Source organism: Notamacropus eugenii, chromosome 4 (genome assembly GCF_028372415.1).
Source record: "Notamacropus eugenii isolate mMacEug1 chromosome 4, mMacEug1.pri_v2, whole genome shotgun sequence".
NCBI lineage: Eukaryota > Metazoa > Chordata > Mammalia > Diprotodontia > Macropodidae > Notamacropus > Notamacropus eugenii.
The window spans coordinates 476,835,127-476,862,691 of NC_092875.1; the positions used below are offsets into that span (position 1 = coordinate 476,835,127).

Here is a 27,565-nt window from a genome sequence, read left to right on the forward strand (position 1 = left end):
GGGGTTTCTGATACCGGCTATTCCTCTTACTCCCCATGTGACTTTGGGTAAGCTGTTTTTATAATGAGAAGGTCAGGTTGGATGACTTCTATGACCCCAAGGTGACATTATGGGAACCTTGGCAAATCACTTAACTCCCTTGGGCCATTTCCTCATCTATAAAATGATGGTTTTAGACTAGATGGTTTAGGTCCTGTCCAATTCTAGATCTAGGATATTATATATGATCTTGGGATTTGTCTTTTTCTTCCTTTAAAAAATGAGTACAAGGGAAATAAAACCTACCTTGCTATTTTGGAATTAATTGGATTTTATTTCATATAGTTGCAGAGTTCACTCTGCCTCCTGTTACTCCCCATTGCCCTAAACTCCAATGTCCTTGAGAAGCTGAGTCTGACCTGCCTTCTTCACAGGCTGGATATGGAGTGCACCTCTCTTCCTTTGACTACTTGGCCCCAGTCTCAAGAGTGCATCTAAGCCTCTGGTTGAGTCCCATTGGAAAGCTGGGTGCTTCTTCTGGGCTCTTCTCTCTGGGTCCCATTAGTGAGGGAAAGAACTTAGTGTAGCTCAGGGTAGGAGTAGGTCTGAAGTTATTTAGGCCCTGGAGACCTGAAACATTCAAGGGAAGGAAGTTGTTGCTCCCTTAAAGCCTCCTACTGCAAAGTCGTAATGGAGCCAGACACATTCTACCATATCCTTTCTCGTTCCTGCATATCGGTGCTTCAGCTGAGGTAGCTGAGTGAGGGCCCAGGAGCACCCCAGGTGGGTGAGGGAGAGGGGGACAGGGCAGTCCAGCTGGGGCAGCAGCTGTGTACCAATAGCTCTGGGGCTCCTGCTGCATACAGAGGCTGGCACCTGGGAGCTGCTGCCCATGTGAGTCGCCTCACAGCAGGCACTCAGCCAAATTAGAGTTTGAAATGCAAAGTGTGCATTTCAAAAACATGCTGAGAATCTGTAGAGGCCCCTAAAGGACTGAGGTCTGTGTAAGACGATGACTGAATTACAAACAGATATTATTATAGAGTTTTCATTAGTGACAGTTACCTTGCTTCCATTTCATTCATGTGATTGAGGCAAATCTGACTTCCTTTCTTTGAGTTTACTCCTGCTTCCCATGGTAAAGGGGCCCAGATCAGCAGTAATCTATGACTGAGATATACTGTGAGTCAATTAGCATGGCAGGCCTGGCGTCTTCAGAAAAGGTCATGAATTGGAGGCATGGGTAATCTCAAGGTTTTCATGATCTTGAGCCCAGGGGAACAGGAAGCTGGAGCAGGCCATTATCTGGCCCAGGCAGGCTCTATGGGGGATGGGATGTGGTGAGTCAGAGCTACCTTCTTGCCTACTGCCTCTACAGACAGCAACTCATGTCACAGTAAGGAGGAAGGGGAAAGAAGGGGAAGAGAGAGGAGAAAGATTAGAAGGGAGAAGGGAAAGGCAGGAAGAAAGGAGGAGAAGCTGGGGGATGACGTTAGAGCTAAGAGGGTAGAAGAAGGGAAGACTGAGGGGGAGAAGAAGGGTAAAAGGAAGAAGAGGGAGAGGAAAAGGGCAGCACTGTTACTTGTATTATGGATTTCTGTCCCAGTACTGGTATTGAGGCTCGTATGAGAAGGGTGGGCTTTGCATCACTTAAAAGGTTGGTGTCTAGTTGATAAATGTTCATAGTTTTCTTTTTGTGTTTAACAGAACTAGTCTTCTGGCCTTGCTATGAGATCCTAAAGGATGATAAGTTCATAGGATAAAGTGTGTCCTGATTCCAGAACTAGCGCTCTAAATCCACTACTCCACCTAGGTGTCTGAGAGCCAGATTGTAAAGCATTTTAAATACCAACAGAGTTTGTATTCTCCAAACGTTTTTATTTCTAATGTAATTTGTTTTGTATTTATTTGTATTTTACAGAGGTATTGGGGCCCCTGTGGGAATGTGAAGTGGTCAGATGTATGCTTTAGGAAAAGCAAATTGACAGTTATGTGGAGGAGAGAGTGGAGAGGGGAGAGACTGAATTACAAGGGAGACGAATTAGGAACTGATTACAAAAAACCATGTGAGATGTGATAAGGGCCTGAACTAAAGTACTGTCCTCCAAGTGGCAAGAAGGGAACATATAAGGGGAAGGTTAAGCAGGTAGAATTGACAATCAATTGGTGATTGATTACACATGGTGGTGAAAGAGAATGAGAACCCCAAGTTCAGAAGCATTAGTACAACACATATGATTTTGGTCACAAAATACCTGTGCTGGGGCCAGTACATACGTTGGTATTAATCCTTAAAGTACATACATGAGTTTACAGAGCTGTTCTCTTTCTATTATTTCTGGGACTTCAGTATACAATTCAAGAAGTAAAGGGAAGATTCTCAGTGAAACTGGTCTCAGTTTCCTCATCTGTAAAATGAAGTGGTTGAACTAGGTGACCACTGAATTCCCTTTGTCCTCTAAATCTTTGTTCTGATGATTAATCACTAAGTCATCAGTATAGCCTTAGTTGAATATAAATAGCCCTTCTCATCCTCCTGATTGGAAGATGTCATGGTAGCCTGGAAAGAATACTGTCTGTCGAATTAGAGAATTTGGGTCCTCTGGCTCAAGCACTGAAATCTTTTGTTCTTTCCAACAGGTTACAGTCAACCTGACCTACAACTGTGAAAACTTAGGACTTGAAGAGATTCCTGAAAGTATTCCAGCCACAACAAAGTTTCTTGAGTTCAGTTTTAACTTTCTTCCTGACCTCCAGAACTCAACCTTCAGCAGGCTCAGAGACTTGGTCTATTTAGATCTAACCAGGTAAACAGACGATTTCCCTAACTGACTGCAGTGTTTTCATAGAGCAATTATATGCCTCAAGAGGTAGCAGAGAGAAACAGCTAAACAGCTGGCACTGGAGTCAGTAAGATTTGTATTCCAGTTCTGCCTCTTGCCAATACTACCTGTGTGACCTTGGGCAAGTCACTCTCTGCCCTCAGCAACTATTGCTCTTTTTCAGTCATTCAGGTCATGTCTGACTCTTTGTGACCCCATTTGGAGTTTTCTTGGCAAAGTTACTAGAGTGGTTTGCGATTTCCTTCTCCAGGTCATTTTACAGACAAGGAAACTGAGGCAAACAGGGTTAAGTGATTGTTTAGGGACACACAGTTAGTAAGTATCTAGTCCAAGATGAGATTTGAACTCGGAAAGATGAGTCTCCAGGTTTGACACTCCATCCGCTGCGCCACCTAGCTACCCAGGCAACTTTTAAAGATTATCCAATTATTGACTGATAGTCATCAATTGAAGAGATGCTTAAACCAACCTGATCCTCATACTGATGAAATCATAGGTTTAGGGGGGAAAAAGTCCCATGCCCTGTATTTGGTACCCACAGATGAGGATCCCCTAGGAGGCAGGCAGAAGGAGAACCCACCATGCCCCTCAGCAGGCTCCAGCATTTAAGGTGCTGCAGTGCATTGATTGTTAGACCTAGCGCGAGCAAGGCTTGAGCTCCAATTCTGCTTCAGATGCTTACTGGATATAAGCCACTGGACTTATCCTTTCTCAGCCTCAGTTTTCCATATCTATAAAAGAGAGTTAATGAAAGCAGTTGCCTCCAAGGGTTGTTATGAGATTCAAATAAGAGAGGGAGAGAGAGACAGAGAGATACACACATACATATATATATATATGGATATTTATAAACACACAGTATTTTGCAAACTTCAAGCATTGTATAAATGCAAGGTATTTTATTATTAGCTAAATGGAATCAGATCATATAGTACAAAGGGTACCTTGATGAAAGCTATTGGAAAGGCCAGAGGTAGAAGGTACAATGTTTGAAACAGAGAGGAAAGGAAGAAAAGTCACATAAGTGGTGATTGTCTAGCATCACCTCAGGTCCAGCATAGGTATCAAACTCTTTTTTTTCTAAGGTCCCTTCTAGCTCTAACATTATGCAGCGGGAGTCATGGGAGATTCCTGCACAGGACCACCAACCATGACATATGCACATCAAAGAAAGTGCTGTGCTCTATGAGCAGAGCAGAATGGCAGTAGCACAAAAGAAACATGAGATGTACACATTTAGAGACATTTTCATTCCAAATGTTACATATGGGCTATTTGTACCCGACCTAAGGTAGAGACTTCAGAGCTCATGCTGGTCTGATCAGCCACAGTCACGCACATCTCATCTTCACCCTGGCACAGTGATGGCGTTCTTTAAGTAAGAAGAAGAACAACGAACCAGCCAGCCAACCAACATACTATAAAGAAAGAGGATTATGTAGATTTAGCTCCAAGAGCCACAGAAAATCCTGACCTTGCCCTGGTGCTAAATGACCAGTGCTTGAAGATCCTCTGTGGCTACCCAGAGAAATACAGAAAACACAAGTGTTCGCTTGTTCATGTTGATTCCCCAAAACGGGAAATGATGCCCCCAGTACGTCCTTCTCTAGCTCCCAATTTTGTTTCTTCATTGCTTTCCTCAAACTGCCCACCACAGTAACAAACCAGGTTCTAAGACTAGGATTCCTGTGGTATATTATCAGATCTGGATGTTCTCAGATAATTTTCTTTCCATATTTTCAGTTTCTTTCCATTTTCTTTCATTCTTTCAACCTGTCTCACAGGGTTGTTGTCAAGGTCAAGTGGAATGATTTAGATAAAGCACTTTGTAAACCTTCAAATGCAATGAGTGCTAGCAATTATTATTTGTTATTTTTAATTGCCATGTGAAATTGAATTGTCAACAAAAGGACGGAAACATGAGCCCGAGCTTCCTCACTTCGGTTCTTTTCCATGGCCCTCTCATTGGGACAGATAACATATTTATTGTACACTCAAATATTACATGGTAAATTGGAAAGGAACAGACATATAGCAAAGTACAGATCAAGACCTTATTCTGAAACGCAAAGTCAGGATAAAAAATGTTGAAATAATCCCTGTGTAGCTCACAAACTAATTTTTAAAAGTTTTACCATTGCTGTTTCTTAGTTGAATTATATATATGCATGTTAAATATATATGAATGAAGTTATGCTTAGATGTACGCATATACACACATTATTTTCATATGCATGTTTATTTTCTTTTTCTTATATACTTTTCATTTTAAACAATTAGTTCAAAATAGTTTTATTCATTACATTTCAAAACAGTTTTCAATTCATTAAGTTATCTTTTTGAGAGCTTTTTAAATCCACTTAAACCTCTCTTAGTTGGGTCCTGGCTGATTTGTAGATAGATGGTCTAGAGGCCCATTTGTAAACAGTTTGATAAAAGAATCAATGCATATTTCAAGTAATGAAGTTTTTTCAAAGTGCTTATGTACAAATTACCTTTTTAAAAAGTGCTTTTCAAGTTAACATTACTTTCAAAAACACTTCTCAGTACCTGATTAGGTCCTGGCCACTTTGTAGATGGCCTAAACTATCTTTAACAGGCCAATACCTTCCTTCCGACAAGTTCCATACTATGAACCTTTTTCCTTTTTCAAGGAAGTATTTATCTGCAACAAGGGCCAATGGACCCTGATCAAGTGGAGGGAACTGCTCATGGCCATCCAGACTGTGAGCAGTCATTGTACTTCCAAACAAACAGGTGAAATCAAACATTTTCCAAGTAGAAACTAGCTCTGTTGTCTTTCTCTGGATTTTGAACTCACAGCTATTGAAGTACTTCCACTGAATTCATTGCTTTGTCTATTCTGTTTGTCATAATATAGGTAATGGGAATGGTAACTCCAAGTATAATAATCAGTCAGCAAACATTCAGCTAAGTGCTGGGGATACAGAAAAGGCAAAAAGCAAAAGGCAAAAGAAGGCAAAAGACAGCTCCCACTCTGAAGGAGCTTACAATCCAGTGGGTGAGACAATATTCCAACAACTACGTCCAGACATGTTGCATACAGCATAAACTGGAAAGAGGGAAGACTCTAGAATGAAGAGGGCTTGGGAAAGGCTTCCAATCAAAGGTGGGATTTTAGCAATGGAAGCCAGGGAAGCCAGGAGGCAGAGAGAAGGAGAAACTGCATTCTAGGAATGGGGGACAGCAGAGAAAATGGCCTGGAGTCAGGAGATGGGAGTATCTTGATAAGCAAAATAATGAAATCTAAATGAAGATAATTACTTTGGCATTTTAATTAAAATATCACCACACTATTAGTAATACAAATATAAAAGAGCTAGAAAGCTAATAGCACTTTTTGGACAGGTTAACATTCCTTTCTTCTTTTCTTTAATGGCAGTTAATATTCCTTTGCTGTAGGATAGCACTGACCCATCTATTTACTGATGGGTCTCTAGAAAGACTACGTGGCCTAGTGAAAAGAGTGCTGAAACTGAATTAAAGAGGAGTCAAATCCGACTTCTACCACTTACTAGTCCTGTTACCATGGGTAAATCCCTCACCTTCTTTAAGCCTCAGTGATCTCATCTGTAAAATGGAAATAATAATGATAATGCCTCCAACACTTAGTTAAAGGGCTGTTGTGAAGCTCCAGTGAGAAAATGCCAATAAAGCTATTTTCAAACTTTAAGGACCATATACATTCCACTTACGATTCATTATCTACCCTAAAAGGCTTATTTCCATCCATGTGTGGCTGGTTATTTCCCTCTGGGCTCACAGACCTTCCTTTCTTGTCCTAAGCCTAGTGGTTTACTTTTGGGGTTGTCTTCCTGGTTCATTGGGTCTTAAGTTTGCTTTGAAGCATAGAAGCATCACCAAATGACTTGGTGCTCCAGCAGCCTCCGAGCATCAGGCATCAAGCCTCCATGAAACCTCTGACGAGTTTCTTTTTTGTCTGTATAGCTATGTCACTTTCTCTCCTCTGGACAGCAAATACAGGCCACACAAGGGTAGGGCATTTGAGAAGAATTCCCACTAGGAACAGCCAGAAGGGCAGCACTTATATGGTGAGCAATGACAGGGTGGGGGGAGGGTTTCAGTAAGGGACTGTTTTAGTCTGGGAGGCAACATGATAGAGTGGAAGGGTTGAACTTGGAGTCACAGAACCTGGGTTTGAATCTCATCTCTGCCACTTCTCTGTGTGACACTGGGCAAAGTATTTAAAGTCTCTAGGCCTCAGTTTCCTCATTTGTACAATAAGAAGCTTGGGTTAAATGATCTCTAAGATCCATTCCAGCTCTAGAGGTGGTGCCTCTGACCTCTCTATCTATCTGTCTGTTTGTCTGCTGTTTGTCTAGGTATCTATCATCTAGGTATTTATCTATCTAGGTTTCTTTCTATCTGTCTGTCTGTCTGTCTATCATCTAGTTATCTATCTAGGTGTCTATCATCTAGGTATCTTTCCATCCAGGTATCTATTTAATCTATCTCTCTGTCTATCTGTCTGTCATTCTGTCTATCATCTAGTTATCTATCTATCCATTTGTTTGTTTATTTGTTTGCTTCTAACGGATTGTTCTCTCTATTCCCACCCTTTTAAGGTGTGAAATTAACTGGATCCATGAAGATGCTTTTGAACACAATGATGACCTCAGCACCATTGTACTGACGGGGAATCCCCTGATATTTGTGGCAGAAACAGCTTTTCAGGGTCCTAGGGCCCTGAAGCATCTAACCTTAACCCAAACAGGCATGACCAGTATTACGTTTATTCCAATGCAGAATTTGGAAAACTTAGAAACTCTGCGTCTTGGTAGTAATCATCTTTCATCCATCCAACTACCCTCAGAGTTCTCTGCCCACAACCTGAAAGTCCTGGACTTTGAACTGAACGCCATACATCACATCACTAAGGAAGATATAGAATCTTTGAAGCAAGCAACCAACTTAAGCCTTAACTTGAAAGGCAATAACATTCGGGACATTGAGGATGGGGCTTTCCACTCCACTACCTTCCAAAGCTTGAACTTTGGAGGGATCTTTGACGTATCCACTGTGTTAAAGGGGCTACAAAATTCTACCACTCAGACTCTTTGGCTTGGATCCTTTCAAGATGTAGATGACCAGGATGTAAGCCCAGACATGTTGAAGGGGCTATGTAATATGTCTGTGGAAGCCCTCAACATTCAGTCCCGCTATTTCTCAGACTCAGCCTCCATCTTCCACTGCTTTACTGGACTCCAAGTGCTAGATCTGACTTATACTCATCGGAAAAGTTTGCCCCCTGGCATTGAAGGAATGAATCAGCTTAAGAAATTAGTGTTGAATCAAAACTCATTTGAAGACTTGTGCCAGATCAGCGCTGCCAGCTTCCCCTCCCTGACTCATCTTTATGTTAAAGGCAACACACATAGGCTAGACTTTGGCACAGGCTGCTTAGGAAAACTGAAAAACCTCCTGCACCTTGATTTAAGTCACAGTAAAGTTGTCTCACAAACCTGCTGCAATGCTCAGCTGAGGAACCTGGCTCACCTGCAGCATCTGAACTTGAGTAATAATGAGCCGCAAACTCTCCAAGGAGAGGCTTTTGGAGAATGCCCTCAGCTGGAGGTGTTGGATTTAGCCTTTACACATCTTCATACTGACAATCCCTTGAGTCCCTTCCAAAATCTCCATCTCCTCCAAGTCCTGAATCTCTCAAACTGCCTTGTGGAAACCAGCAATTCTCAGCTTCTGGTGGGTCTGCAAGGCCTTCAGTATCTAGACCTGGGTGGAAATCCCTTTCAGTCTGGGATCCTCACAAAGAACAATCTACTCCATCCCATGCACAGCTTACAGGTCCTTATTCTGTCATCCTGTGGCCTAACAGCCCTGAAACAGCAGGCCTTTGGAAGTCTTGGCAAACTGAGGTACCTAGACCTACAGCATAACAACCTGACTGGCTCAGGCTTGGCAGCTCTTAGCGATCTCAACGAAACTCATCTCAACCTGGCAGCCAACAGCATACGTATCATTCCACCTAGTCTTCTACCTGTCTTTTCCCAGCAGAGCATCATTAATTTAAGTCACAACCCCTTAGACTGTACTTGTTCCAATATTCACTTTCTGACATGGTACAGGGAAAATCTGCATAAAATATCAGACCCTGAAGAGACCACATGTGGGGACCCCCCAGCTCTAAGAGGGGTGGAGCTCTCCAATGTAACTCTCTCCTGCGCCATCTCAGCTGTGGGAATCTCCTTTCTGGTGCTATTTCTTCTTATGGTTGCCGTTATGATCATTGTCTTAGCTCGACCCTACATAAAGAGAAAATATGAAAACATTTAGGTTTGAAGATTTCCAGCAAAGACAGGCATGCTGGCTGACTCCCTAAGTGGGTATTCACTTCCTGATTCCTCTCAGCGGGCCTTTTCAGTTTGACTCTTGAGTCCAGTGGCAATTAAGTACTTTCTTTTCCCTTTTCTTTGGTAGCAGAGGGCTGCTGTGCCACAGATCACAAGAGGAATTCACCCCTGTGTGCCCAAGAGTGCTGGTGATGGGGTGAGCTGCCCAAACATGAGAGTGAGAGAATGGAGTGCTACTGGCTGGCTGGTAGGCTGCCATCTTGCCCCCAGGCTTCTTCCACCAGCAAGACTCAGGACATGGCTCTTTGGTTCCCTCTGCTGGTTTCTCATTGCCCCCACTTCTTTCTGAGCCTAGGTTCTTCCATTACTTGGTTGCAGGAAAGGAAGTAGGTATTTCCTCCCAAGCTCTCTTGCTCTCCCCACTGTAAATAGTATACAACACTCCTTTTTCATTTTAAAGGTTTTTTTCTTTTGTTTTGTGTGGTTTGGTTTTACTATTAAGAGCTACAGAGACTCAGCAGGAAGTATTGCAATATATAAAAGATAATAGGGAAAGGAAGCAAGTTAATTTTGACAGTAAATCTCAGGCCAATTGCAAACGTCCTGTGGATATTGTTTTCAACCTTTTTTAGGTCCTCCCCTCTTTTCTGACTGAAACTCATTGTCTGTTTTATCTTGAGAATTAGCCAGGCTAGGCCTGCCTGGGTCACATGTTGACTCAAATTCCAATCTTCTCTATGATAGATTTGCATTGGCTTTCCAATTTTCAATCAATTAATAAACATTCAGGAAGTACCTACTATCTGCCAGGACTCAAAGTGAGAATATGATAAGACATTAACCTGAAAGGGACAGGGTTTTCCATTGCATCCTGGGCCATCTCTCAGTACTGATGAATATCAGGCCACTGGACCCAGATGGCTCAGGAGAAGAAAGTGAGGCTGGTGACCTTGCACAGCCCTCCCTCACTCAAATCAAAGTCAATGGCAAATCAAGTCATCATCTTGATGTCATGGTCCTCTTTCAAAAGGAAGGACAAACACAGCAACAACTATATCTGCCAGGCACTGTGCTAAGCATTGGGGATACAAAAAGAGGCCAAAAGCAGTCCTTGGCCTCAAGGAGTTCACACTCCAGTGGGGGAGACAACAAATAAATAGGTATTACAAGCTATATACAAGATAAATAGGAATGACAGGGAGGGCACTAGAATTAAGGGGAGTTGTAGAAAGCTTCCTATAGAAGATAGGATTTTAGTTGGGACTTAAAGAAAGTTAAGGAGTACAGCAAGTAGAGCAGAGGAGGGAGAGCATTGCAGGCATCGGGAAAGCCAGAGAAAATCCCCAGAGCCAAGGGATGGAGAGTCCTGTTGATGAAACAGGTAGGAGGCCAGTGTCACTGTATCAAAGAAGGCTGTATGTAAGGAGACTGAAAAGAAAGGAGGGGTCTAGGTTATGAGGGGCATTGAATGCCAAACATCGGATTTTGTATTTGATCCTAGAGGCAATTGGGAGCTCCTGGAGTTTATTGAGCAGGGGGGGTGACATGGTCAGACTGGTGCTTTAGGAAAATCACTTTCATGTCTGAATGGAGGATGAATGGAAGTGGGGGAGACTTGAGGCTGGTAATAGACTAACCAGAGGCTATTATAATAGTCCAAACTTGAGGAGATAAAGGCCTATACCAGGGTGGTGACAGTGTCAAAAGAAAGAAAGGGGTGTATTCAAGAGAAGTTACAAAAGTTATTTACAAATGACTAACCCTAACCCGTTGGAGAGATCTTGGGTCCCATGACAAATTCATACGATAATAGGATCATAGCTTTTTTTTTAGCTCAAAGAGATCTGAGAATCCAACTCCTTTTTCATGTAAGAAATGTGTTGGAGGCATAATTTGAAACCAGGACCTTTGACTCCAAATATAGTGTTCTTTGTGCTGCACCATATTACCTAGTTTTCCCTAGGACCTATGCTTTTGGGCTAGAGACCTGTGGAAGCCCTGGGCTAGCCCTTTGGTTCCTTGGACCAGAACTGACCTAACTTTCCCTAACTGACCTCCAAGGAGCCTTCAAGCCTTAGTGAACTTGTAGGCAGCTCTCTCTCCCCTCCTGGGAATCTCAATGACCTCAGTTTCTGTCTCTCTCTTTGACTCATTCTTTTTGCTGTTGTTTTTTTAATTTTAAAAATTATCGCATCAGAAACAAACAAACAAATATAACCAAACCTAAAACCCAAACCAACCCAAAGATACAGGAAGATCATAATCCAGGAAAAAAAATCTGAAAACACTTTGAAAAACAAAAGAAATAGAAACGTCAGCTTCAAAAATACTCGTCCAAAAAGTAAGGCATCCACCCTACGACAAACTGACTCATTCTTTAGGCCACGTTGATGGACCTCAAGCATATTCAAAACTGCTCGCCAAATTTAATGGCCAGCTCTGTCCTTTTCTTTATCTACCTATTCAATTAGATTGGCATCTGGGTCCCCACCCCCTCAGAGGTCATGTGATCAAGGATCATTGAGCAAGGCTGCAAGGATCTCCTCCTTCAGCACAGCCCACTTTCCCCTGTCCAAACTCAGGCCTTCCCTAGTCTCTCACTTCACTCAGCTTCAGGCCTCATTAATAGAGACGAGATAACAGATACCTTGGGGCCAGTGAACAATGAGCATCTTTCCCTGGTTGAACAGTTTGCTTAGCCCTTAACAATCAGGGGGTCAGATTGATGTGTTGTCCTTCTCTTCCTCCCTGAACCTTCCCATCCCTCCCCAAGGAAAAGAGATTTAATAGAATCCAAGGATATAATTTTAAAAATCTTTAAAAGACACAGAAAATAAAGGCAGAGCTACCCCCTCCCCACCAGGGCCAACCTATGTCACTACTCATTTATGCCTAAAGCCCTTGTAATCCCACTCCTCTACTGAATCTACTCCAAGGTTACTAACAACAATTTAACTGCTAAATTCAGTGGTCAGCTCTCCTCTTCCTTGACCTCTCTGCAGTTTTTTGGCACTAATGACCATCCTTCCCCTTATCCTCCTTCCACGATACTCTCTTGATTCTTCTTCTGTCTCTTGGAGCACACCTCTGTCCTTTCTGTTTTTCCATCTTCTTCCCTTTCCTCCCCTAACTCCTACCCCAGGCCTTAACCATCAGTGTTCCTCTCATGGTCTGTCCCAGTCCTTTCTATTGTGCTGATCTCATCCACAAACATAGGTTCCATGATCGCCTCTGCACTGATTCCAATATTTGTATATACTGGACCAGTCTCTCCTCTGAAACATAGGCCCTTATCTCCAATTGCCTGTTAAGTATATCCACTTGGCTGGCCCCCGGAGCACCTTAAATGAAACATGTCCAAAACTGAACTTATCTCTCTCTCCTCCTGAAATTTCTTCCAATCTCAACCAAACCTGCCTCTCCTTTTACCTTCACCATCCTTTCATCCTTCCATGCTTGAACCCTCAGACTCAGCTTTCCTTATCTACACTTTCCCCATACCCAGTCTCTAGTCAATTTTACCTTCACTACATCTTTTCTATCTTCTCCCTTCTCTCTGGTGCCAGAACCACCACCCTAGTTCAGGCTCTTATCACCTTCAACAATGCAAGAAACATTTATCAAGGACCCATTATGATCAAAGCACTGTATCATCACTCAACTGGACCATAGTGATAGCTTTCCAACTGGCTTCCTTGCTTCTCTCCTCTCACCAATCCATCCTTCACACAGACACTAAGACAATCTGTGCCCAATCAGAAAGGTCTCACTAGGTCCCTCCCCTGCTCAAAAGCTTTCAGAGTTCTTCCCTATTGCCTTCATGATAAAAGAAAAGCTCGATTTGTTATCATCTCTTGTAAATTCTGTCCTCCCTGGATTTTTATGACAGTTTTTGGTCATGGCTCTTTCTACTTATTGAAATTGTCTCTTTTGCCGAATCATCACCCATGTCCCCCTCCATGCTTGTTGAGTGTATCCTAGAGCTCTGACCTGGGCTGTCTTGTCTCTATGTGGTTGTCATCAATTCCTATAAATTCAGCTATTAATTTGATGCAAATCAATCTGCACATCCGCTGGCCCCAATCCCAAGTCTCAGCAGCCTACCTGATATCCCTACTTAAACATCTCAGAAGCGCTTCAGACACAACGTGCCCCATACAAAATTTGTTATTTCCTCCTCTAAACCCACCCCTCTTCCTGGCTTCCTAATTTCTGTCAGGCATGCCATCATTTTCCTGGTGGCCAAGGTTTATAACCAGGAAGTCAGCCTCTAGTCTTCTCTTTCAGCCACCATATCTAACCAATTGTGAAGTCTTGTGGATTCTACATCCTCGATATTTCTGGCATCCACTCACTTCTATCTCATCACAACACTGTCCTGCCCAGTTCAGCTCCTGGTCACCTCTCAAGCTGAACTGCTGAGAAAGCCTTAAAATCAGTCTCCCTGCCTCCAGTCTCTCCCCTTTCCAATTCATCTTCCACACAATCACTAAAGCAGGACCACAACCTTTAATGCTTCTTTTAAATTAGAAAAGCATAGCTAACTGAAAGAAGGGCTGCTCTGGAATAATGGGAAGAAAACAAAGTCTGGATTCACAAAAGCCAGCTCTGTCACTTACACCTGTATGACCCCAACTGGATAAATCATGTTTCTTCTCCCAGCTTCCCTTTCAATAAATTGAAAGAGTGAGACTAAATGTCTGAGGTCCCTTCCAGCTCTCAATCAATGATCCTACGAAAAAGAAAAGTCTCAGATATGAACTTGTTATCTAAGAGGTTCCACTATTCTATTCAGACCCTTAGGAGGACCTGATCCTACAGAGTGTGAAATGCCCACAGAAGATTAAGATTCCAACCGTGTTTCTTTAATGACTTCAGACCTAACTAGGACCATTTCCTCCCACCCGAAGTTCTAGCTCTACAGGTGCAGGTAGCCCTTAAGTTATCACAGGCCACATTTGGCACCAGCAACATGCTTTCTGATAGAAATAATATTATTATTAGATTTTTAAGCCGTCTCACTGAGACCTCTTCAATCCCTAAAGGAATGAGTTACAGTTCCTTATATTTTTCAAGTCAAAAGACATTTACAATGAATATAGCCCCCAACCAATATTGCTGCAATATGAGTTATTAAATAAAGCAAAAATAATTTTAAAAAATACAGTTGATTAAAAGTTTGTTTATCTTTAGTGCTACAGGGTGAGAATGTTTACAGAGAATAAAAAGGCAGACGGAAGGAGGGTCTAAGAGAGATATGCTAAGGAGGATCTTTGAGCACTTTCCAGGGTTTAGAGATGGACCTCACTGTTTTCCCCCTTTGTTTAGTTTTGTCTTCAAATTTATGGCATTCATTTTCCATTACTCGGGGGTACTGCTAGCTGTTTTTTTAGGCTTCTTGGCCATGATTAAGGTTAAACAGAAAGAAGAGAGGCAGAGAGAGGGAGGAAAGGCTTTTCCCAAAGTAACTAATTCAGCAAAAATCAGAAAACAGAGGAAGGAGATGTGTGTGTGTGTGTGTGTGTGTGTACATACACTAAAGAAAAGAGATGTGTTGGTAATGCATTTTTGTTTATTGTTAATATCATTTTGCTACTTAATAAGAAGATCTTCCCCACTCATTAATGGGCCTGCCCATTAAGGGGAGTTTGATTAGGGAAGATTTGTAGGAAGGCCTACACTTTTTGTTAATATTCTAATGAGGCACTGGTTGTTTAGGGTCGTGATGTTTGGTGAGGTTTTACTTTGGAGCTTACTCTTTGGAATGTTTGTTTATCCACATGAGACTCTGGGCAGCCACTAAGGAGCCCCCTCAGGCTTTGAAAACCCAGATGCTGGTGCTTCTCTCTCTGGTAACTATGTGCGTATATGGTCAGATGGCTGGATCTGTCTGTTGATGTATGATGTATGTGTTGCTTATGTCAGGCAGCTGGAAGCCCTGTCTGTTGATCTGTATTTCTCTGTATTTTCTCTGAAGTTCAGGGTGCTGATTTTTTTTCCTGAACTAAGTACATGACATATATGTGCTTGATTAAAGTGATTGTTGACCCCTCAAAAGTTGCCTTTCTTTTTAGAAAAGCAGATCTAAGAACTTGTGATAGCAGCCTTCCTCTGTATACTGGGATCCTTGATGTCACAAGAGATTGCCCTAGGTGAAATTAACTGAACTACGAGCCATGAAAGATACAGGGAAAAGACAGAACTGGGATGTGCATGACACCTGGGGGCAGAGGGACAAAGGTTGTTGTTCATCTTTCATTCTCCACAGAGGACCAGTGATATCACTGGTGAAGTCTTGACCTCAGCATGACTTGAATTTAAATGAGGCAGAGTTGTACTGAGTTGTCAGCCTCACTCTCTCCTCTAGAGTTATCTAAGTCCAGCGGCAAGACAAAAGTCAAGATGATAGGTGATGGCCCAGGATATAGTGAATGACCTTGGACTTTCCAGGGGACTAAGATGATCTTTTCCAGAATAATTGAATACTACTTACCTGTTGGATATTCAAGCCAATTAGGTCTACTTATCATGCCTTGAACATCCCATTTCCCTCTTCTTTGCCTTTTCACAAGCTGTCTGCCCTACATTTCTGGAACGTACTCCTCACATAAGCCTCTTGGAATCCTTCAAGGTTCAATTCAAGTGCTAGCAGCTATAAGAAACCATTCCTGATCCTCCTGCTGGTAGTCCCCCTCTTCTCCCCTCAATACTTTATACATTTTTTGTATTTGCACAATATAGGGCACATATTTTCCCCCTGCAAGAATGTAAGTTCCTTGAGGAACTATTTTCAAAATTTCTTCTCTATATCTCCAGCAGTGCCTGACACATAAAGGAGTACTTAAAGAGTACTTGTTGGCACTTCTGACCTTTGCCAATGCGGAGCACCAACCGATATAATCGGTTTGGTTGCTAGGGGTGTGTTTGATGGTTGGGGTCAGGGAAGCAAGACCACTATCTATTCATTATTTTAGGGCCTTCTTCACAGGTATTTGTGTCCAACTTTGGAATTATGAGTATCTCATTTGTCATTTCATTTCAATCTGATTTCAGAAGCACTTTCCAAAGCAGGGTTAACCACTTGGCCCTCCTTCTCCATGACATTACTGACTTGGAAAAACATCTTGAGGCAATAGGTGGAACACTGGAAAGGTTAGGAAACCCTTGTTCATTCACTTCCAGAAAGGAAGCTCCATGATGGATTCCATCCTGTCCTTTTTTATTATTTGTCCCTTTCTGTGTTTCTGAAGGGACTTAAATTCTGGAAATAAAGTGGAAAGTTTTGCTTGAAGAGGGCAGAGGACTGGAAGGGAAGGACTCCCCTTTTGATTATGTAACTGTAGCTTTGAATTATAACAACCGATCCACAGCCTGAGAAGGCACATTGAGAAAGAATACAGAGGCTCTGTCTGTACTGGTGCTATCCTGGCCGATGCAGCTCCTGTATTCTTCATTCCCAGGCAGGAACAGAGAGCCAGCATGTGCACTGCTGTCCAGATTACAGCCTCAGCCAGACTCACCAGACAATATTCCTCAAACTTGCGTGGCAGGGAGTCCTGGTTCAGTTCCCTAACCTTTGCTGGGGGAAGAGAAAAGCCCTTAGTTCTAAAGAACTGAAGGTTTTCATTGATTTAATGAGAGTTGGTGGCACAGCTCTTCAAATGAATGCCATAAAGACTAATTTTCACTTATGACTTTAGCATCAGGTCCCTTTGCACTTTAAACTTTCTCCTTCACTTATGAAGCTTCTCACATTAGAGATTCTCACAGTCTTGAGAGCCCCAAGGTTCCAGGCAATGCCTCTCCACCTTTGGAGGTATGACACCAGATGAATACTGGTTTCTATCAATACTCCTAGGTTCTTGAGTACTTCAAAAGAGTGATTTTGATCATCTTGGGTGCTGACTGGTCCTTGGACGACAGTTCACTAGGCCTATAATAGAAACCTTTCCACCTTGGTAGGCTTTGACCAAGCTTGACTTAGTTACTCGCTAAGACCCAGGGTCACCTCAGAGTCTGGTGAAGGTGAGGAGTAAACGCAAACATGGCTTCAAATACAATACCTTCATACATGGCTACAGATACTCTAAGACTAAAGCAAATTAAGTTCAATTTTCCCTGATTAAGTGTAAGTTCAGATTTTTAAGAGCATAAATTGTCATTCTTCATCTCCTTTCTTCTCTTTCTTCTTTTTAAAAGTTGTCTCCCCTAAAACCTTAGACTCCATGCACTCTGAAGCCCATGGACTGAACAAGAAAGGGTCCCTGCCCAACCTTCACTCAATGGCTGCTTCTCTTTGAAATAACAACCCTGAGGCTTCTGCCCCTCCCAGTTTGATTTAAGTTGTTTTTTTTTCTTTTCTATTAAAGAAGCCAATTCCTTGACTTCTTTTTAAAGTGGCCTCTTCACTGAATGGACATTACTTCACTTTAAGTGAGTACTTGAAAAGGCCTTAGCCTAAAAGGCCAAGGTCTCCCAGCGCATCCTGGGCCATCTCCAGTCATCTTGATGAATATCTGGTCACTGGACCCAGATGGTTCAGGGGAGAAAGTGAGGCTGGTGACCTTGCACAGCCCTCCCTCACACAAAACAAAGTTAAAAGCAAGTCATGTCCTCATTTCTCTGATGTCATGGTCCTCTTCGAAAACAAAGGATGAACACAACAATCTGGATTCCCGGAGCCCGGTAGAATGCCTTGCACATAGTAGGCACTTAATAACTGCTACTTGACTGAATTTTCCCTTTAGGTCCTTGATGTTTAGAAAATACCCTTGGTGCTGATTATGTTTCTACAAAATAAGCTTCAGGTTAATATTTAGTTGATCTAGAGATCTTACATTTTTTTGAACCTAGAGTCAAAAAGATGTTGCTTAGTTGTGTCCAACTCTTCATGACTCTATTTGGAGTTTTCTTGGCAAAGATACTGGAGTGGTGTACCATTTCCTTCTCCAGCTCATTTTAGAGATGAGGAACCTGTGGCAAACAGGGCTAAATGACTTGCCCAGGGTCACACAGCTGGTAAGAATCTGACACCAGATTTCAACTCAGGAAGATGAGTCTTCCTGATTTCAGGCCGTGCACACTAAATGCACCCTCTAGACTAGGGTTCAAATTTGACCTCAGCTACTGACAGTCTGAATCTTGAGCCAGTCAATTAGCCTCTTCGTGCCTTAGTTTCCTCATATGTAAAATAAGAATAATAACAACCCTCACCTCGGTGCTGCTGTGAGAATGAGACAGTACTCTACAGACCTTAAAATGCTATTCAAATGCTAGCTATTCACTGTTATTAAAGATCAGGCACAGCATGTTTCACCTGAGACAGTTAGGTGTACTGTGGGCAGAGCCCTGGACTTGGAATCAGGAAGCCCAAAATGTGAATCCTGCCTCAGACTTTTACTAGTTGTGTGACCCTGGGCAAGTCACTAACCTTTTCCAACTCAGTTTCACCACATGTCAATTTTTTTCTTTTCAGTTCCTGCAGCCTTAACCTCATAGGCTGTGGCCCTTGCATGCCTAGATAGACCTTCAGCCCTTGTCTATTTTTCCTTTAATTTGGACCCCTGCCTGTCTAGACACATACTTCTGTCTCATAGGATTGAAAGTACCAAAGGAGATGTTTGCAAGCATTTTGCAAACCTTGAAGCACTATATTAACAATGGCTATCATTTTGAATTCTTCAGGCAAATTCTATGTTTTTATGAAGTATTGAGTTGACCAACAAGGAAGGCCCCATTTAATCCTGTGCAGTTATAGCTTACCCAGAAGAAGTAAAGAGCAGAAAGCAGGAATTGGGAAGTTTAGCCCTGGCTTTCCTGCCCTCTTTTTTCCTTGATGTTAACAAAGGCTTAGTTAATGCCCATAAGGAAGGCTTTGTTACTTTTGGCAAAGGGCAAATTCTACTTTTGTGGATGGATGCAAATGGATAATGCCCCTCTCTGTGCTCCCTGAGACCTCATATCTGGACTCTTGGGGAGGTCGAGCCCATCTACATTTTCAGAGATCAGTCCTTGCCCTGACTGGGAAACACAAAATGAACCCTTCTCCCAGCAACCTTTCAGCTTGCTATTCAGCTTCATTTTTCCAGGCCTGTTACTTGGAAACCATTGTAGTCCAGACCTTTTGTCTGGGTCCTTCACCTTTGTTCTCTAGTCTCTGATCCAGTTTCTTTATATTTTTTTAAAAAGTCCTGCTGCCTTATCCTCCTGGGCTATGGCTCTTGCCTGCCTAGCTAGACCTGCAGTACCTGTCTGTTCTTCCTTTAATTTGGACTGCTGCCTGTCTAGATCTACACTACTTTCTGCCTCTTCTGGCCTTGTCAGCCAGCTGCTCTGCCTGACTTAATGGTATGTGGCAGCACGGCGTCTTTTCTGGCACAGCTTCTGGTCTGGACTTCCTAGGACCACCCTACCCTAAGTTCTTGTAAGGCTTCAGCTCCAACAAAAATTAATTGCTTATTCCGTGCTGAGCACCTTGTAGAAGACAAGCCTTTTCATAGCTCAAAATCTAATAGGGAATATGAGACATACAAAAATAACTATAATATGTGACACCGGACACAAAGGGGGCCAGGGAAGTTTCATGAATTTTTAGGAATGGCAGGCCACTCTTGCTTCTTTCTCTCCAGTTTCCTGCAACATAAGCTGGTTAAACTGGGCTTCTTCCACAGGAAAGAGGGAGAGGATATGTAGAAGGAAACATCTAGAATGCCTAACAAATTCATGAATGCAGGAATTCTACAGACACTGCTTGTCCCCTTCTGATTTATTCACATTGGTTTATTCAAAGGTACCTGAGGTTTACTCACACCAGATTAGTGTGTTTGTTAAAGGTTGCAGATTCTTTTGTCTTTGCTCAGTTGTGTCCAGTTCTTCATGACCCCAACTGAAGTTTTATTGACAGAGCTACTGGAGTGGTTTGCCATTTCCTTCTCTAGTTCATTTTACAGATGAGGAAACTGAGACAAATAAGGTTAAGTGACTTGCTCAGGGTCACACAGCTAGTAAGTAACTGAAGCCAGATTTGAACTCAGATTCTTTTGACTCCAGGACTATGCTCTATTCACTGCATTACCTAGCTGTCTGCCTGTCTACCTATTTATCCACCTGTCTACCTCAGCATAAAATCCCATGGACTCTAACATACTTATGCCATTGGGAATTGATAGGAAGAGCAGGATTTCTTAAACTTTTTGTGTTGTGAACTCCTTGGAAAGCTGAGTAATACCTATTGGCTTCTTTTAAACAATGTTTTAAAATGCATCAAAACAAAATACACAGTATCTCAAGGGAAACCAATTATATTTCAATAGAATTATCATTTTTTTTTAATTTGATAGACCCCAGATTAAGAACTCTTGATCTATAGAGCCAGTTTCTTCAGATGTCCATACATGGGCAGCTTGATTCTCCAGAACCAAAGAGGAAACTTGGTCTGGAAATGAGACAAAATTCCAAGTGTCCTTGTAACCTTGTTTCTAGTGTGCCACATGACAACTTGCATGTTTTTAATCAATCTCGTAGTTAGATTAAGGAAGGTATGATTGTGTTGGACAGCTAGGTGGCACAGTGGATAGGAAGCTAAACCTAGAATCAGAAAGATTCATCTTCCTGAGTTCAAATCTGGCTTCAGACACTTGTTAGCTGTGTGACCCTGGGCAAGTCACTGAACTTTACTTGCCTCAGTTTCCTCATCTGTAAAATAAGCTAGAGAAGGAAATGGCAAACCACTCCAGTATATTTGCAAGAAAACCTCAAATGGGGTCACAGAAAGTTGGAGATGACTGAACAAGAATAATTGTGTCTCTGTTGCTTGAGAATAGCACTGTACTTCCTATATAAACTCTCTTTTCCCCTTGACTCCTCTCCTCTAATCAAGCACAAAAAGATTTTCTAGTACTAAGTAAACCAAGTAGTCCTAACTTGCTGTGCTACCCTCAGGATGTTTTCAGGCTGGTACGGATTTAAATTGTAGTTTAGACCTGACCAATGACCCTCTGATGAACAAAGTGGAGGGAAGTATACAACAGAGAGATACACCTTAAAGATAATTGCCCCTTTTATGGACAATGTCCTGGGGAGTTTTCTAATGGGAAGAGGGATTTCGAAGATATAGTGAGGGTCCCTAGGTGCTCCTGTTGGTAGAAGACATTGTATTGGCTGCGTCAACCCTTAGAAAGCTGCAGAACTTTTTTGGTGAAGTCCATGATCATTCAAAAAGATAATAGATTTGAAATCCATATAGGAAAAACAAAATAGGTGCAATTCTTCTGGCTCAGACTACATCATATATAGATAGCCAATGCACTGAATTTGTACAGCAGTATACACATTTGGGACTAGCTCTACCACTGGACAATAAGTCTGGGCCCAGACTTGAATACTAACACATGAGGGGAAAGAGGATTGTACTGAGTTTGTAAAGAAAAGGGAGGCTGGCTCCCTCCCACTGGTGTAGGATTACAACTAGGAACCATCAATTTACAGAAAGCATTCCTTAGAAACAGAGTTAGGCCTGATCCCACATGTGCATATGCTTCCTTCCTTAATGTAACCAATGATGTTGCCCTCAGCCCCATGATGTCACATACTTTGTTCTCTTTTTTGTATAGAATCTATGAAAAGGGGAGCTGTCCTGTTCAGGGTCTTTGGCATAAATCTGAGGTTAGCCATTGTCCTTTTTATCGGCAGGTAGCATGCCCCTTTTGATAATACAATAACTGTCTTGGGGATAAAAAAGGAAGGGGATAAGTATTTATATAGCATCTACCACATGCCAGGCACGGTTCTTAGCACTTTTTACACATATAATCTCATTTGATTGTCACAAAAAACCCTGCGATCTTGGTGCTATTATGAGTTCCATTTTGTGGTTAAGAAAATTGAGGACAAGAGATGTAGATGACTAGCCCAGGATCACACAGCTAGTGAGTGTCTGAGACCAGACTGAATTTAGGTCCTCCTGACTTCAGTTCCATCACTCTATCCGCTCCACCATGTTTGTAGCAATACCAAACAAGAAGCAAAGATTTATCTTTTCCAAACAATCACTTTGGTGGTGATGCTGTATGGTTATGAAACTTGAAACACTACAATCTTTGAGAAATCCAAATTAAACATGACTCAAAAGGCCATCAAGGAATGCACGGGAGGTGTGAGAAAGCTAAGCGATGACCTGTGTGCAAGAAGGGCGTCAAGATATCACCTAGGTAATGTATGGCAGGAAAAGGAGGTGTCTCTGTCATGTGGCAAAAAAGAGGGATGACAGACACAGTGCCCAGGTGCTCCATTGGCAGGCATGATGGAAACAGGTGCTGGAGCCCAAGGGGAAGAACTTTGACTCTCACTGTGGAGAATAAATCTACAGAAGAGACTCAGGAAAAGTTCACAGAATGGGAGGGCATAGATAAGGTGTGTGTTAGCTCAGGGAAGGAATACTCGTATCAAAGAGACCATAGGTCCACTGGACTTATTGAAGTTAAAACTAGAAAGAGTCGTTCATGCTGCCAAGACTCATTGGTCCACTCTGATATTTTACATTTACTTATTTCCAATATCTGTGATCCCATTGGTGTGCTTATGACCCTCCATTCATGTAGTTCAAAAGCTTTTCATCATTTAATAATCTTCTTTATAAATTTAATTTGGAAAAGCATACACACACATGTATATAGTATGTATATATATAAATGAACTATAACATATTATCATATATAAAAGTGTATATACAATACACATATATATAACTATAATATGTAATGGTATATAAAAGTGTACATACCTATACATATATTATATGTAACATTATTATATAAAAGCATACATACACACAATGCACACACATACACATATATTATATTGCTATAACATATTATATATGTAATATACATGATACATGTACATGTATAGTTTTCCAAATGAAACTTTAAAGGACTGCATAGTCTCTACATAACTATGACACACAATATTTGTGTGCATGATTTAATATCTTGCTTCTGTCAAAATGTTCCAAGTTTGGAAAAGTCTCTAATTCTCTGCCTTGATTTGATTTATCATGCAAGTACCCGACCCACGGTATGTATGCAACTCCACAACTTTAATCTAATATTTTATGACAGCTGCTCTGTTTTAAGCAACAGTAAATTCCAGTGCAAAGTCAGAATGGGAGTGTTTTGATGGCTGCTGTCAATTTTATTGCTTTATCTTGATTATGAGGCTGGAATCTGTATACTTGGTGTGTTTATTGGTTTTATGTATCACATGTTGTGGTTGGCCCTGACAAGCTACTCCTATAAAAATGTGTTATTATTGTATGCCAGAGCTCTGTGAGCTGACCTTGCATTTCTTAGCGTGGTTGAGCAGACAGCACAGTGGTCCATTAAAGCTGGCCAGCCTCCATCCAAGGAGACCTGGGGAATGGATGGCAGCACCCAGGAGTCAGGGAGCCAGTGATGCTCATCCCAAGACCTCCATTTATCACTAATAACTCAATAGCAAATGAGTGCATTTTTCTTTGGAAGTCTTCACATTTTAAAATGAAAAATAGCTTTGCACGACTCTCTAGTAAGTTTCCTTTCAAATTTTCTTGGTTGCCAAAACACAAAAGAAGGATCTTTTCAAATTCTTTCTTTTCATTGGCTAAGTAATAGGAGGAAAGGTGAGAAATAGGGAGATGCTGTTGTCCTCCGTCTCTCACTGCATACCAAGAGATAAATGAAAAATCCACACATCTTAGCCCGGGAGATTTGGGTGAGGTGGCAATAAGAAAGTCCTCGTCATTGTGGGAGTGATAGTAGTACTAGGATTTTACAGTAGGGCAGATGATCCATAAATAATTCAGTGTATTTTAAGGACCTTACCTATTCTCACTGATTGAGGGGAAATCTCCCAGAAGGCAAGAAAGAATCAGCTAAGATGACTTAAAGTTTCCATTCTAGTGAAGGGTTTGATGGAACGTTTTTCCTAATTCTTAATCAACAAGTGCTTATGAAGTGCCTACTATGCGTCTGGCACTGTGCTAGGTACTGGAGATGCAAGGACAAAGAATGAAATCCCTACTTGTATGGAACATTATTGTTGTCTGCTCTTTGTGTTAGAAGAGGGTCGTTGACATCACGATGATGTCTTGGCTTGTGTGTGAACTGGATTTAAGAGGCAGAATTGCACGGCCGTCAGCCTCACTCTCTCTTGCAGAGTCATCAAAGTCCAGTGGCAGGACAAAAGTTAAGATGGCTAGGAATGGCCCAGGATGCAGCAGATGACCTTGGTGTCTTCTGTGTCTTACCAAACTCTAAGCATTCCACAATGCTGGCTTCAGCCGCCTTTATGGCTGTTGGAATAAATTGTTCTCATCTACCCATTCAGCTGGGGGAAATCTTCATGTGCTTGAGGCAGACATCCCCCTAACTCATGGAAGAGTTTGAGGTCTGTCTGTTACCCTCACCCTGGTTTAGCCCATCTGCTGAGACGGTTTTACCACAGTGTGGTCACTGTGCATGCTAGAGCTTCTTGGAGCCCCAGGTGAGTGCAGTGCCAGTAATATATCAAAGGTGGATGAGCAGTCTTGCATCCTAGGAATGTATAGTCAAATGAGGGAGATGGATACAAACAAATATGTATTTATAGCATAAAGGGAATACATACATACTTGCATACATACACACATACACATGTACGCAGAGTAGTTTAGGAAACAGGGCACTAGCAGTTGATGGGATCAGGAAGAGCTTCATGCAGAAGATGATGCTTGAGCTGCATCTTAAAGGTTTAAATTGAAAACTGAAATTCTTAAATAATACTTTACATGCTAGGTTTAGAAGCATGTGTGAAGCACTCCTTCATCTGTGGGCAGAGTAAGTTAGAGATCCATCCCCATCCTTTAAATGGAGTTTTCTGTGTTTGACAGAAAAGGACTCATCCTTAGCTTTCCCACCTTTGCAAGGTCAAGGTCACAGGGACACAACTGAAGGCTTTGTGATCTAAATTGGCATTTGGTGTGTATTATATCTCCACCCACTGTGTGTCTTGTCAAGGGAGTGAGTCCCATCCATTCCCCAGTCTTCCAGATGCTCACTTACATTAATCACTCATTCCATCTTAGAGTGGTCTTAGGGCCACCTTCAATGGTAACAGTAGAGTTCCTAGCCATACAGTAGATGGGGAAGTAGAAAACATTCTGGATTTTCAACCATTCAAATCCTGTCTCTGTAAGACCTTGGATAAGTCATTTTACCTCTGAGGGCCTCAATGTCCTTGCTTGGACCTCTGCAGTCACTTCCAGCTTCATACTTATGTTCCTATTATTCATCCTTGATCATAGAACTGGAAGAAAGCCTAGAGGTTATTGAAGCCTGCCCCTTCCTTTTACAAACAAAAACCCCAAGGTCGCAGAGGTTAAGTGACTTCCCCAAGGTCACTCAGGTGCCAGAGCTGGGTTATTAACCTGAGTGATCTGACTCCAGTTAGACTGCGCTTTCCATCACACTCTCATTGCTTCCTCCTTAGGCATCCTGGAGATTAAATCTGTCCTTAACCACACAGAGCTCAACCAATAACATCCTGTTTATCTATATTGCCTGTGATGTATACTGCCCACTTACTAATTCACTCTCTGGAGCTATCAACTGGTCCAACCATTCTGGAGAACAATTTGAAACTATACCCAAAGGACTATAAAATATAAAACTATGAAGTATAAAACTGTGTACCGTTTGACCCAATAATACCACTATTGGGTCTGTATCCCAGAGATCAAAGAAAAAGGAAAAGAACTTAAACAAACAAAAATATGATAGCAGCTCTTTTTGTGATAGAAAAGAATTGGAAATTGACCGGATACCCATCAACTGGGGAGTGGCTGAGCAAGCTGTGGTATATGCTTGTGGTGGAATACCACTGGACTACAAGAAATGCTGAGGGGGATGGTTTCAGAAAAGCCTGGGGAGACTTATATGAACTGATGCAAAGTGAAATGAGCAGAACCAGGAGAACATTGTACACAGAAATAGCAACATTGTAACAATGATCAGCTGTGAATGACTTAGCTCATGAAAATGAGCTAAGACAATTCCAAAGGATCCACGATGAAAAATTGATGAACTCTGAGTGAAGATGGAAACATATATATTTTTTTGCTTTCTCTTATCTAGTTTTTTACAAGATGTCTAATACAGAAATTTGTTTTGCATGACTTCACATGTGTAATGGGTATTATTTTGCTTACCCTTTCAATGGATGAAGGAGGGGTTTTAGGAAGGGCAAGAATTTGAAACCAAAAAAATGTTCACAAAAAAGACATCTATACTGAGACCCCCACAAATAACCCTTAACTCCAGTGCAAGACGATGGGATCAAAGGTTTAGAGCTGAAAGGGAACTTGGAAGCCATAAAGCTCAACCCACTCATTTTACAGATGGGGGAACTGATGCCCAGAGAAGTTTAATGATTTGCACAGGGTCATGCAGTTAATAACTGTCTTAAACAGGACTTGAACCTGGGTCTAGTGGGCTCTAAATCCAGTTCTCCAATCTACTAGTCCCCACTCTGGCCATGCACTTTACAAACTTTTGCTATGTAGTCTGAAGTTGTTAAAAAAAAAAAAACCTGCTTTTCTAATTCAAATCCACCTTATTCATAAGGAAAGCTCATATTCACTGAAGTGCAAAACATATTTCATTCTCTCCTAGAATTCTGTGGCTATCTCGTGTGCTTGGGTGCTTTAAAAAAAAGATAAATAGTTTTGTAGCAAATGATTCAAGTTGGTGACTCTCAGTAATCTTTAAGGTCACTAGAGACCCTAACCCTAACCTTTTAAACCTTTTCAGTGAGTCTCTTCCTCTGTTCCTTTAAGTCATCTGTGGATCATTTCATCCTCCACTTGGCACAAGGAACGACATCCTGGCCACAGGTTTACATTGCACTGTCCTGAGACCTGCACAAAAGGAATTTCTCTTCAATCAAAGATTTCCATCTAATTCATCCAGCCTCATACCTTCTCCTGCCACTCCCCTGTCTCAACCCAAACTGGTATTCACACTCACTCACAACAGAGGCATTGCAGGTATACAGCATGTATTTATGCTGAAATCAAATCAGAGAAGTGCCAATTTATATAAAAATTAAAAAAATAAAGAAACCATCAGTTGTGAAATTTTTTCCTCCCACTCAGGGTTGGTAAAAATGGTGCTCTGTATGTTCAAATACATTTTTCCAGGCATGTGCTTTTATGGATGAACATTTCCCAAGGAGAAGGGGACTGTGGGGGGCCCAGCCACAGTGGTGCCTCGAGACCCAAGCTGGACAGGGGCCTCTCTATTTCATGAATGACTTCTGAAGAACGTCGTTTATCACTGTATGTATAATCTAGAGGACAGAAATGGTAGACTAGGGATTGGT

General features: G+C 41.8%; 1 protein-coding gene across 1 annotated transcript in view; it reads left to right on the forward strand.

Moving 5' to 3' along the window:
* The window catches only part of CD180 (CD180 molecule), a 46,792-nt gene extending 20,427 nt beyond the window's left edge, over positions 1 to 26,365 (forward strand). Inside the window, exons 2-3 of the mRNA XM_072606472.1 lie at positions 2,620 to 2,786; positions 7,430 to 26,365. Coding sequence (XP_072462573.1) covers positions 2,620 to 2,786; positions 7,430 to 9,155 — 1,893 coding nt within the window. The 3' untranslated portion in view covers positions 9,156 to 26,365. The remainder of the gene's footprint in view (positions 1 to 2,619; positions 2,787 to 7,429) is intronic.
* The last annotated feature ends 1,200 nt before the right edge of the window (positions 26,366 to 27,565 follow it).